This window comes from Osmia lignaria, chromosome 5 (genome assembly GCF_051020975.1).
Source record: "Osmia lignaria lignaria isolate PbOS001 chromosome 5, iyOsmLign1, whole genome shotgun sequence".
Lineage (NCBI taxonomy): Eukaryota > Metazoa > Arthropoda > Insecta > Hymenoptera > Megachilidae > Osmia > Osmia lignaria.
In genome coordinates this window covers 3,374,693-3,388,499 of record NC_135036.1, presented here as the reverse complement: position 1 = coordinate 3,388,499, position 13,807 = coordinate 3,374,693, and the positions used below count along the sequence as shown (strand labels likewise).

Below are 13,807 nucleotides of genomic sequence, written 5' to 3'. Positions count from 1 at the left end.
TTGTCGGTAATGAGTCTCCTTTGAACGTTAATAGCACCGCTTCGCTTTCTTCCCAGACAGCCTTGCCGTCCCTTAACTTTCTCCTCTTTAATCTTTGGGCTTCGAATTCCCCTTGTCCTGTCATTCTTTGAGTTCATCCAGTGACCCCTCCCATTCTTTGGTTACTCCCCTTCTTGTCCTTTTCCTTTTCGGGATATACGCTTCGTAGCCAGCCTCCTTGCGTCTTCCGTATTCTATTATTTTGTTGGCTTCTTTTCTGTTATACATGGTGACTTCTGCTCTTGAGAATGCCACCATTCTGATCTCCGTCACTTTTACACCTAAAATGTTTATCATATTGTAAATCTTAACCAAATTATACTTTCTCTTGTTTGATAGCTTCTCCTTGTTTAGGATTACGCTTATTGTATATTCTCCACTCTCCAGTTCGCTTTGGTAGAGTTCCTCGCTTTCCTGATTTTTTTAATTATATGTGTGTTCGCTTACCTTGTGGTTTTCTTTTAATTGTTCTATTTCCTTGTATTTTTCCCCTCCGTTTTCCCTGTTATTTTTCCCTTTAGTGTCGTCAGATTCGTCGATTATTCTGTATTTTTTATTAATTCCCATATTCTCGATTATTCTCACTTTATTAGCTACCACGTTTTTCTTTGCATCTTTGCTTTTATTAGTTTCCTTTGTCTGGTTTTTTGAATCTTTACCGTTATTTCTAGTGTTGCCAACTGTTGTTGCACTTACACCTCTACTTCTTCTGCTCTCTTTCCACTGGATGATTTCCTGAATTTCTATATCCTTCATTTCGTCCGCCATGCTGCCAACCTTGTTTCCTTCCATCTCGTTTCCCGCCTCTTCCTCAGAGTCCTCTTTAAATTTTCTTTTGTTTAATTTTGTACTATTTCTTTCCTGTATAATTTCGTTATCACTCATTATTCTTTCTTCTTCTTTATTCTTCTTTATTTCGTTTTCCTTTCTTCCTGTCTCATCTTCCTCCTCGTATCGGGTTAGTGGGAGAGGTCCCCCATAACCCTTTTCTTCCGCCCTAACCTCTTCTTCCACTTTTCTCACATTCACTTACTTTACTGTTCTTAATTCTTTAGTTTTCGTATTATTCTTATTATACTATTGGAACTTATCAAATTATATACTTTTGTTGACTCTACGTGTTTATTTTTGCTTTTTCCGCTCTCCGGTCTCCTCACAGATCTCTCTCCCTGGTACCCCGGATCCCTTCTCACCGCCACCTCAATTCATCGCGTCCGCAATTCACCGCCAGCAATTAATCGCTGGCAGTTAACCGCCGCGTTATTTTATTGTATAAGCAACTTGTAGCCTAAAAATGATCGCTAGCATATCTTTCCGTCTATAAACAATGAGATGTGTTTGGTCAAATCATAGAAAGTCATTTTTTATTTAAGTTTTTGCCTTAAATTATGATTACCATAATCTTTGAATTGTATGAACTATGAACAAATACGTAGTATGGAAATGAAAAAATACATGTATGGAAATATGTAATTTAATAGGTAGATTACCTAACCTTACCCTAACTTAAACCTAACTCTTTTTTTTCGTGGGGGAAATCTTCCAAAGACGCCCCCAGTCCCCCTGGGGAGGGGCCGAGGGTAGTGCCGGATTTTTACCGGCTAAAACCCCCACAGTGACCCGCACTTTTTTTTTTTTTTTTAACGAGGAAGGGAAAATGCATTACGCACGCCAACAGGCAGTATGGGGCTCCCAGTTACAACTGGTATACCCACTAAAAACCCTTCCTCGATTTCGACCGCCTGTTATCCGATACACCAACCACCCCCGGCACCACTGTAAAAGCATTATTTCGGGGGGGGGGGTTCCTTCGAACCGGCCAAGTGTATGGGGGCGATTATAATCGTCCTATAACTTTGATCATCATCCCAAACTAAGGTTACACCGGTTTAGGTATAACACATCTAAGACGTGTTTGTCTATCTTATTGAAAAAAGTTGATACCTATAGCAGACCCCTAAATTACACGGATATTAACAGGCAATTTGCCACGTTTTTAACTTCTAGTGTTACAACTTTTGCTCTTAGATCCTCTTTTTGTTTATCCTATTTATATCCTAAGATTTTAGGTTTTTAAAACATTTTTCTCATAATCTTGTTTCCCTTTTAGGATTTTTATAATGAATTGCAGTACTATTGGTCTAGAGTTATCGTCTTTGATCAAGGTAATAAAATTATTTATTTCTAAATCCTCTTTGAGCTGGATATTCATGTGTAATCTTTCCAGGCACCAACGGTCGCAGTCAAACAAAGTATGTACCGGGTCATCAGGTGTCTCCGCACAGAACCGCAACTGTCACTTCGTTGTTTCTTTATCTTATTTTTTAAGAATGTCCCGAAACATCCATGTCCTGTCAGAGTCTGCGTCAAATGGAAGTCGAGGTGTTCAGGGCCCCACGTAATCCAATCCTTAATAAGTGGGATCAATCTATACGTCCACCTGCCTTTACTAGACGAATCCCAGGTACGCTGCCAATTTTGTAACGTAAGATTTCTTTCCTCTTCTTTCTCTTTTTCAGTGAGTTCCCTGCGTAATATGATTCTCTTGTTAAATATTCTCTCTCTTTCTTTAACCAGGAGTTCCAATGGCACCTGCCCCGTCAAAACACAGAGGGCATCGAAGGATACCGTGCGGTAAGCCCTTGCCACTCTAAGAAGTGCAATACGTTGGGCCCTATTTATAGTATCCACATTACCCTTTCTTTTTAGACCGGTTCCCCAGATTGGGGCCGCATACATTATCACGGACTCAATAACCTTGTAGTAAAGTTTTCTGGGTAAGTTACCGGCTCCATGTGTGTTTGGTAGTAAAGCTGATAATGCACCGGCATACTTTAAAGCTTTATTACACACGGTATTTATGTGTGTCTTATAACCTAAATTCTTACCCAGAATGACCCCGAGGTATCTGGCCTCTGAGGCCACCTTGACATCCACATCACCACATTTAAATGTGATATCTTTTGGTGTTTTCTTTTCAGTGAGCAGAATTGCCTCTGTTTTATAGTGTGCCAGCTCGAGTCCTTCACGGGTATACCAAACCGACATCTTCTTCAGAGTGGATTCAGCCAATCGAATCAACTTGGTCAAAATTTCACTAATTATGATTATTCCGAGGTCGTCTGCATACCCGATCAGGTATACATTTTTTCTCATTTCTATTTTCAGCAGCTCATCATACAGAATGTTCCACAACAGAGACCCGATCACAGAGCCTTGGGGAACCCCCCCGAAAACCTGAAAGCGTGAGTACTCATCATCTCCCTCGTACAGAATCCACCTGTCGTTAAAATAATTTTCAATCATTTCCACCAATGCTCGCGGAAATTTACGTTCTTTCAGACTTCTAATAATGCTGGACCATCTGACCGTATTGAACGCATTTTTAACGTCCAGCATTATTAGCATGCAATGGTGGCCATCTCTTCTCGCTCTAGTACTGTGCTTTGTGATTTCTGACATGGCGTCCAAGGTGGAAAGGCCCTTCCGGAATCCAAATTGATTTTGAGCGAAATCATAATGGGTGAGCGTATTCAATATTTTTTCTTTTACAATGTACTCTAGCATTTTGGCCACACAGGAAATAATCGATAGGGGCCTGTATGCCTTTTCTTGGTCGTTAGACGACGGTTTTTTGGACAACGGTTTACTTTTTGCGAGAAGGACTAATCTCCCAGTCTTCCAAGGTTTCGGCCAGTACCCCTGCGAGTAGCATACATCATAAATGTATGCCATCCACACAGAAGATTCGATACCTATAGTTTTGGCCACTCTTGAGGTTATCCCGTCGGGTCCTGATGCCTTCTTTGGAGCTAAGCGAGCAGCCGCTTTGATGACCCCTTCCATTGTGATATGGGTCGTGTCAGGTGATGTATCTTCATTTATGGTGTCTCTGTTTCCTACTACTGAGGGAGATATCGTGTTTTCAGGGTGAAAGATAAACATTTTATTAACCACCTCTTTGACTTTTTCAGCGCTAAGAATTTCTAGGGCCGCTCTACCCTTAACTGATTTCATCACCGCCTTGTATGGTCGTCCCCAGATGTCTTTATCTATTTCTCGAAGGAAACTAAACCAACTCATTCGTTTTGCTATTCTAATTACTTTATTAAGCTCTTTCTTCTGTTTCTTATATTCTTTCAGCTTGCTCTCGATTTCCTGTTCATTACAATGTTTTCTCCTCTCTCTAATGTATCGCCGCCTGGCAACCGAAGCCTCCTTACGCTGTTTGGCAACCTCTTCATTCCACCAGGGTGCCGGAGGGCCCCTTCTGCGACCAATAGTCTTCAGCACCGTACTTTTCTTGATAATTTTATTCAAATCTGTAATAAAATCATCAACGTCCACGATAGAGTTACGTCTGGTAAGTATCTCCTGCTTTTCATTACTATATTTTTTTAGGTAAAGGGTGAGGAATCTCTTCTCGTCTAATTTGCCTCTTTTTAGGTCGAGAATCGCGGCGCCTGGTGTTCCCTTTGCCCTTCCTGGGGCGCTTATAGCATGTAACAGGTATCTGTGATCGGATGCCGAAAAAATGTCCAGAACCTCTGAGTCAGATATGAGATTTACCACTTGTTTACTACAAAGCATTATGTCAATCTTGGATCTCCCACCACGATCACAGGTATTTCCTCCCTTCGTTAGTATTGGTTGTAAGTCGGTAGAGGTAGCCATTTCGAACAAACTTCTACCTCGAGCACACCACCTATCAGATCCCCATAAAGGGGATTTCGAGTTGAAATCACCTGCAATTATAATACCGTGTCCTTTATTTTTACAGGCTTCCACCGCCGTTGTCAATGTCACCAGGAAGTATTCGAACTCCTGGAGAGGCACATTTAGAGAGGCATATACGCTGAAAATAAAAAATCCGCTGTATTCGACTGCTACAAAACCGCTGTCTTTAAACGAGATCTTAGTCCCAGGGTTAGAAGCCCCACCCTTTCTTGTCACGAAAATCGCCGTACGTTCAGTCTGGTCAGTATACCAATCTTCCAGGATTTTAAAGGGCTCAGAGATCCCCACCAGGTCGGTTTCGCAATCCACCGCTGTAATCATCATAAGGTCGTGAGCTGTTCTACAATGATTTAGATTGATCTGTAAGATCTTCACGAATTTAATTTCTTTACCCTAACGGCTTCTTTATATATAGGGCATTTCACTGAGGCAGCCACGTGGTTAACATTTTCCCCACTAGCCCCTTTTTCCAGGCAAAGCCTACAGCGAGGCTCGTCCTTACATTCACGAAGGCTGTGCCCTGCGGTTCTGCATCGCCTACAAAGGACGAAATCAGGTGCAGGGAAACGCTTACACGCCGCCGCGACATGACCGATCGCATGACATTTGAAACATCGCATTATGCGAGGAATTTCTCTCACATTTGCGATAGTCCATCCCACTTTAATTTTCCCTTTGCTACCCCTTCGACAACGGCTACTTTATTACGACGAGGGTCTGTTCTAAGAATTTTTAGTCGGACTTCATTCTCCGGGCATTTTACTTCGGCACAGACAGCGGATCATCTCCTCCCCCTCTACGTCAGGGTCTATCCCTCTAATCTCCAGGTCGGTCCTTTCTTGGAGCTTGGAAATGGTCACCTCCGTTCCAAGCTTGCCCTCAATTGTCTTTTTAAATGCCTCTACGTCCGCATTCGGGGAGAATTCGAGTAATAGGTTGCCCGCTCTCGTCTGTCGGACACCCTTTATTCCTTCTGGCGAGGGTCCTGCCGTCCTCTTTACTCTTTTAAGGATTTCAGAGAAGGATGTTCCTGCCTCGAATCTGATCGCAATTGCTTGCGGTTTTATGCGTTTACGTTTTATCGTCCCTTTCATGTTATGTTTATCACTTACCGGGGTACCAAAGATGGGGGTATCCGGGACAAGGTTTGGAGTTCCCGGCATCGGTCTCTTCTTCCTTCTCTTTACGAGCTCCCATTCGACCGCTCTAGAATCTCTAGTTCCTTCTAATTCCGTAATGCCTATGTTAATAGTCTCAACCCTCCTAATACGAGGTCCAAGGGGGGCGGGAGCCTCTACCCTCTTAGTCTTTTTCCCCTCTTTCGCCAAAACAGGGGAGATCTCCTTCCTCTTATTTCCGGTATTCGGGGGTAACGGAGGGAACTCCGTTCCGGGTGAGGTCTGCGTCTCCTTGGCGACACCCCTTCCTAGTCCCTCTTTACCTACATCATCCTTAGCTCTCTCGGATTGTACTACCTCCTTTCTTAGCCTTTTTTCCGCTTTCCGGGCGACGTTTAATTGGTCCATTACATCCGCCATTTTTCCGACACAGGTCTCCATCTTCTGGATTGCTGTTGTGGCCGATGGTCTCAATTCCTTCTTATCAATCTTCAGGACAGTGGTACTAACTTCCACTAAGGTGCGTACCAGACTATTCATCGTGGTTATGAACAAGTCAATTTTTTCATCCACCTCACTTTTATGTTCCATATTCACGGAGGTCGTTTCTATCAACGAATCGTCTATAGTATAGGTCGATATATCTTCAAGTTCACCCATGAGCGTCTTGTCCAACTCTTCCGGTGGCTGACTACTTCGGGTCTCTCCAGACCCCCCAAATGTCTAGAAAACCATGTTTCCACGTCAGTAGCCGATTTCGAGTTTTTAGATTTTTCAGGTTTTTTACCAGACATCAATTTTTGCACAGTGGCCTGGTGCTCCACCTCCTGTGCGCCACAGTCATCGGATGACGACCCGGGGAGGCCTGCTGGCTCACCCCCCTTCGGGCCGGTACTGAGGGTTCCGACTCCCCCTCCACCGTAAGTATTTACTCGTTTCTTTTTGTTATCCATAGTTTTTATTTTTAGAATTTGTCCATAGGAATCGCCGAGTTGTCGTAAAGAAATTCCCGTCCAAAACATCACTAGAGTCGCAAGAGAAGCCATCCCGAAGAAAAAACAGTGTCATGTTTGAATTATCACCTTACGCCCAAAAATGTGAACAAGGAAAAGAAGAGAAAAGAAAAGAAAGAAGAGAAAAAGAAAGGAAAGGGAAAGAGAAAAAAGAGAAGAAAAAGGAGAAAAAAGAATAAAGAAAGAAAAGAAAGAAGCAAGAAAAGAAAGAAAGAAAATGAAGGAAAGAAAAGAAAAGTAAAAGGAAGAAGAAGAGCGTATATTGACACCTTCAAGGCTTGATTCTTATATTTTCTTTCGCCGGTCTGGTCCATTACTCAAGGTATTATCCTCTGGTGTTTGGTACGCGGGAGCTATTTTATTTCACTCCTACCCTCCACGTACTCCGAAAAGTACGTGGCGAGCATTCCCCTATCCGCCACCTGGGGACGCGCCACGTCGGGGTATCACCTCCCCGCCTATCCTGGACAACCAGGTAGGTCCGTGGACGGTGACCCGCACTGGGCCTAAACCTAACTCTAACCTAACCCTAACCTAACCTAACTAGAAATCTTAAATATAAATCAAATTTGTTTAATTAAAGAAGTTAAACAAAGTTTCTTGAAAATGAATTTTATAAGGGACACCCTATACATACGGAAACCCGATTTCTAAATTTCATGTAGATCGGTGACCAGGGACATTCGGAACTATAGCCATTCATAGAACCTCAAAAATATGCTTAAATAAAAAATAACTTTTTATGATTTCACCAAACATATCTCGGCAGTGAACTGCGGATGCGATGAATTGACGCGGCGGTGAATTGCGGGCGATGAATTTTCCGGATCCCTGACAAAACAGGCACGACTGTTATACCGACTGTGGAAACCTCTCTTCATACTTGGGTACCGTCACCGACGAGATACTGTCCACAGGAGCGCCCGGTAGAGGAACCCCCGACGGAGAAATTCCCGGCGGAGGAACGCCCGGCGGAAGAACGCCCGGTGGAGGAACGCCCGGCGAAGGAACCCCTGGCGGAGGAACGCCCGGTAGAGGAACCGCCGGCGATGGCAAGACCGGCCGTGGCCGATATTAAGGTACCATTATTGTTAAATATGTACAACTGTTAGTGACAAGTGTATAGTGTATGTATGTACTATGTACTTTTCCACATATTCCTTGAAATAGATTTCGTGTGTATGTGTGTTTGTGTGTGTAAATTACGAGTGTTATAAATGTATTTCATAATAAACCTTTTTATGAATTTTAGAAAAGTAAAGAGCAGCAAAGGAGGAGAAAAATTAGAAACAACAAAAAACTAAAGAAGCGGTTGAGAATGCTGCCAGCCGTCTCAAGATATCCGGGGGGGTATGTATCTCACCCTCCCCCCCAACACACATCGCCGCCGCCCCCGCAACATTATTCATCACCACCGCGGCCCGAGATGTACGCAGCTCCAATGCTGTGCATGTCCCAGCCGCCAGTTATATACCACGGCCAGCAACCCATGATATATACAGGGTGTCCCGTAACGTATTTTCACCCTCTGAGGTGGTGATAGGTGGAGTTATTCTGAACAACTTTTTCCTTTGCGAAAAAGTGGTTTGAAGCTTCCTTTTTGAATTATTAAGCAAAAACACTGACCAATCCGAGCGCGTATAACGCGCGGGCTCAAGGACGGCAGCGTCGGCTACGAAAGCGGGGCTTGACGTAGATCGCGAACGAACGGCTCGGCACCCCATTGACATAGCACAATAAAAAAATTGAACTGGTTGAACATTTTTAGTTGTTGTTTAAAATGAATACGGAATCTAATCTCTTGTCGCCTATCATTATGTAAAAAAGGAAATTCTAAACATTCTAAACAACAAATAAAAATGTTTGAAATGGAATAATTAATAAAAATTTTAAAACAATTTAAATGAAACTTACCCATCCGTTCCTAAATTAATCTGCTATGCTGAAAACAGATAATTATCACTGGGTCACTGTGTCGATCTTGAACATTCGAGGAGGGAACAAATTATGAAGAACAGCTGATCTCCAGACGAGATCATTGAACCCACTCAACCACACAGTCACTATCACCTTTCACAGGATTTTCTTTCAGGTAAATAAACATTTTTATTCACTGTCACGTTACTATTGCACTGGACACAAATGAAAAACATGTAATATTCCGCACTACTTCGTAACGTTTTCACGACGTTATTGGTCTTCCTTTCCAACTTCAAATGAGCCTGCCAGCTTGAATGTGTGAGGTCTGTTTTGCTCTTTGTCCTTTTCTATGTTCGGTGACTTCAAAGGGTCGACACGAGCCTCTCTCGGTTACTCTTGGTTAATGAGAACAGCAGATTTATGACCACGAACCATGACCTATTTCTGAATGTAGAAAAAGACGAAAAGCGAAACAGACCTCACAACATTTATCTGGCAGTCCCATTTGAAGTTGGAAAGGAAGACCAATAACGTCGTGAAAACGTTACGAAGTAGTGCGGAATATTACATGTTTTTCATTTGTGTCCAGTGCAATAGTAAGGTGACAGTGAATTAAAATGTTTATTTACCTGAAAGAAAATTCTGTGAAAGGTGATAGTGACTGTGTGGTTGAATGGGTTCAATGATCTCGTCTGGAGATCAGCTGTTCTTCATGATTTGTTCCCTCCTCGAATGTTCAAGATCGACACAGTGACCCAGTGAAAATTATCTGTTTTCAGCATAGCAGGTTAATTTAGGAACGGATGGGTAAGTTTCATTTAAATTGTTTTTAAATTTTTATTAATTATTCCATTTCAAACATTTTTATTTGTTGTTTAGAATGTTTAGAATTTCCTTTTTTACATAATGATAGGCGACAAGAGATTAGATTCCGTATTCATTTTAAACAACAACTAAAAATGTTTAATCAGTTCAATTTTTTTATTGTGCTATGCCAATGGGGTGCCGAGCCATTCGTTCGCGACCTACGTCAAGCCCCGCTTTCGTAGCCGATGCTGCCGTCTCTGAGCCCGCGCGCTATACGCGCTCGGATTGGTCAGTATTTTTGCTTAATAATTCAAAAAGGAAGCTTCAAACTACTTTTTCGCAAAGGAAAAAGTTGTTTAGAATCACCCCACCTACCACCACCTCAGAGGGTGAAAATACGTTACGGGACCCCCTGTATACCCCCGCAACCGGCAATGTATGTACGGTAACCGACGACGCCGCACAGTGGGACAAAACGACTTTCGGCGATCAAAAGTCGATTTTCGTGAATTCGAAAATTGAAAAACTAATTACATACATCGATAGAGAATAAACTGTAGTTTAACGTAGTGTAATCCGTTTTTTCATATTTCTTTCCGTTTTGCCGTGGTTCGCACTCAAAGTTAGTAGAAATTCGTCAAGACGAAACGCTGATAATATTACCCATAACTTCAATGTACGATTCTAATAAATTTTACTCGGAAAGATAAAATTCAAATGAATTACAAAGTTTACTAGATTAGTATAGATTCTATTTAGTGCATAAAATAAGTTAAAATGTTAACAACTTTTTAAATAATAGGATCTGATTGAAACGAAATACATTTAACTGAAATCTTAACTTTGCGTTTGATTTTAAAAAAATGTGCACACTTGTGCAGGGTGTGATTATTACTGTAGTAAAGAGTGAACCTTCCTCTATCAGAATCGGAAAAAAACGGCTGCCCCAACCTGCCACTGCTCAAAAAAATGGCGATTGAAATAAATTACACCCATCTTGGCCGCAGCGCACGATGATGGAAAAGCAGTACCAGATACGATTATTATCCAGTTAACTGCATTCGACGCGTATATTCGTTACCCAAAACTTTATTTCGGCCTTGCAATATGCCATAATAAATTTTCATAATTGTCGAAACTATTTTCACGAATGATTTGGTATAGATCATAATAAATATAAATAAATATATTATAATAACACATGTCTTGTCATTTTGTAATTATTAAATCCGTTTTTATTATAGTTATTAACAGTTTTGAGTCAAATTTTTGTTAAATGACATAAAATATGTCTAACAAGTGAAGGATATTGAACGCGTTATACTTTATATGTTAATATTTTGACACCCTGTAGTTCAATATGGTTCATATTGATACAACTTATGTACCATAATGTAGGCAAAAACTTCCCAAAATTTCATTCAAATATTTCCAATAGAACCGAAGTTACAGAATTTTGATCGCCGAAAGCCGTTTTGTCCCACTGTGCGCCGTATCAATACTATTAAATTAAAAATTTTATTACAATACATTTCTTTTCTTTTCGACACCTGTTACTGATTATATTATTATTATTATATATACCCTAAACTTAGAACTAGAGTTCGTCATTTATTAAAAAAATAATTTCCAATGAACTAAAGAGGATTATTAAGTTACCTCCTTTAAAATATTTTACGTCTTAAAAAGTATCTCCGAAAGGTTTGTAAAACGAACTTAACTCGAATCACCGAAGAAATAATAATAGCATCAACCAGATAAAATATCATCTCATGTCTCATGATACAGTTCAGCACCGAACCTCGTCGTTGGTAAACTCACTGATTCTGGTTCTGTTTCTTACTGCGGCCGCAATATTTTCTAGAGGACATAAGAAAACGTCGAACTTTTTCGCAGCCGCGAACTCCCATAAGGATGGCAGTCTTTAACAGTATGTACTTCAGTTGTTTCATCTAACACAAGTGTGTTTGTCCCACGTGTCCGTGTGCGCTGTCCACAGTGACTACAGGTAGTAGAAGACTGGACAGGTCCTTGTTACTTTAGGGTGGTCATTTTTGGGGGATGCGGTACCACCGACGAGATACAGAATTAATTGAAGTAATTTAATCGATCAAGTTCCTTAATCAATAAATATTGGATTTATAGATAATTTTTATTAATATTATTGAATATATTTTCTTTTTCATCTTCACACAAGAAAAGAGCATGTAGTTTATGTTTTCAACCATTTATTTTTTCATTTTTCTTTGTATTACTATAATGATAAACAAAACCGCTTGTTCTCTAATCGCAGATTTAAACACGAGAAATAATTCTACAACTTCGCAATAAAAAAGATTAGATACTGATTACTTATAAAAAACGATTTTTCTTTTACAATTTCCGTCAATTTTGAGCAACAATTTTCAATCGTGTCGGAAAATGACAAATTCATTTTCGAAATATGTTTTGAAATTGTACAAAATTATTGTTCACTTCTCAGCAAATATTCAGTGTAAAGAACAACGTGCACGTTACCCAGTCTCTGTTGCGTATTTCTTGTTGCTGTCTGTTAAAAATATAACTTCTATTTTTTTTTGCAATTTTGAAAACGAAATTCTGAAGAGAAAATTTCTAATATCATTGTATTTTATAGAATGATAAACTAAAATTTGTTAACATTTCATATGAACAATTTTATAAAAATTTAATTTGATAGAACATCCTGTATTGTGTTCTATTAATCCACGTAACCCCAAATTTGATTACTAATGTTCTGTTAAATTATTTTCCTTTTTCATCAGTACATTAAAAAAAAAAATTGAATTTCCTTCTCCTGAATTTTTTTTTACAAAAGTATCCTTCAGTTTTTTTTCCCCTTGCGATGTTTCGCAAGGTAATCTGTCATTTGTACCCTCCTTAACAAAGTGTTATACTAAATAATGCTCTGATCGTATAGTACTCACTATTGCGGTGAAGATAAATAATTTACAATGAGATTCAGAGATAAACTCGCACTGTTCATCAAAAAATGTTGAACAGAGAGCTCGACAATTTACAGTCTATAAAAATAATGTATCTACCTATTCCAGAGATTCTCTTCTTTGTGCCCGTTGCTTTTGTCTAGAAAGTTCTACTTGTGTACTCCGGTATTCGTAAGTAAGCAACGATAACGAGGCTAATACTGTTCGCTGAAAAATCGTTTTACAACGATTACTCCTTGACGTTTTACATATACACGCAATTATTCATACATTATTCAGTTGACAATTATTCGTTACGCAGATATCTTTTTATATGTGTACATTTGAATTTGTGCGAGGCAGTAACGAATCCAGAATGGGGCGATCCCCCTACCAAAAGTTATGAAATTGAAATTGTTTTGTTTCTTTATAATTTATGTAAACTTGATTATATCGGTTACTATTGATAATACAAATATCAGTAAACAAATAATAAATAAATTTCTGATAGACTGAAAAGAGATTCATTGTTTTATATATTTTGTCCCTCTAGATCCACTCCTGACTTCAGGTCTGGACGCAAAAAATTTGAAAATTTTACATTCGAACTTACGAATAAATTTATAGTGTTTCTAATAATTGAAAACACTTGAAATTTTTATGAAATATCATCGAAAAATTTGATGAAAAATACTAGATGATCATTTCGATTATCTCGAAGGTTCATACATATTAATTTGTTTTTTAAACAGCAAAATTGAAAATTTATTTTACTTGGATTTGTTTAAATCATTGTTTCGCACATGTTCAATTTTAAGCCATGATTAATCGCTTTTAGAATACAATACCTATATTTAATATTATTTATTGCGCATATTGCCCGTTGAAATTAGTTAATAAAAAAAATTGTTCTTTTTTTTTTAATTAACACGTTATCGGCTTGGTACTACGAGTAATTTGTTTCCTGTACACGGAAAAATAAGAATTAAGTTTCCTTTTATTAATAACACTTCTTTAAATTTAATTTCACAAAATGTTTCAATTATAGACAGCTTCAAAATACTTCTTCCCTTTTTATCACAGATAACAAACTTTTATTTGGTGTAATGAATTAAAATGTTTTTTAACAAATAGTATTTGAATGAATGAAATTTTTCATAACAGGAAGAATTAAATTTAATTTCTAATCATACAAAGTAAAAGTTGAATAGCAAAGAAACATGGGTAACAA

General features: G+C 39.2%; 2 protein-coding genes across 5 annotated transcripts in view; one reads left to right on the top strand and one right to left on the bottom strand.

Moving 5' to 3' along the window:
• The window catches only part of LOC117609861 (uncharacterized), a 261,342-nt gene extending 256,724 nt beyond the window's left edge, over positions 1-4,618 (top strand). For 2 of the 4 annotated variants that reach the window (XM_076688289.1, XM_076688288.1), the window contains 7 exons: positions 2,150-2,204; positions 2,267-2,503; positions 2,617-2,673; positions 2,749-2,816; positions 3,021-3,284; positions 3,382-4,402; positions 4,486-4,618. In XM_076688289.1, coding sequence (XP_076544404.1) covers positions 2,160-2,204; positions 2,267-2,503; positions 2,617-2,673; positions 2,749-2,816; positions 3,021-3,284; positions 3,382-3,541 — 831 coding nt within the window. In that variant the 5' untranslated portion in view covers positions 2,150-2,159 and the 3' untranslated portion in view covers positions 3,542-4,402; positions 4,486-4,618. Of the gene's footprint in view, positions 1-2,149; positions 2,205-2,266; positions 2,504-2,616; positions 2,674-2,748; positions 2,817-3,020; positions 3,285-3,381; positions 4,403-4,485 lie in introns of those variants that run through there. The other 2 variants (XM_076688290.1, XM_034336604.2) reach the window with 2 other exon arrangements.
• Positions 3,686-4,629, bottom strand: LOC143305340 (uncharacterized). The gene is made up of 2 exons (XM_076688411.1): positions 3,795-4,629; positions 3,686-3,741 (listed from the first exon to the last, which is right to left on the bottom strand). The coding sequence occupies exons 1-2, from the start codon at positions 4,627-4,629 to the stop codon at positions 3,686-3,688; spliced, it is 891 nt and encodes a 296-aa protein (XP_076544526.1).
• Positions 4,630-13,807: the final 9,178 nt, after the last annotated feature.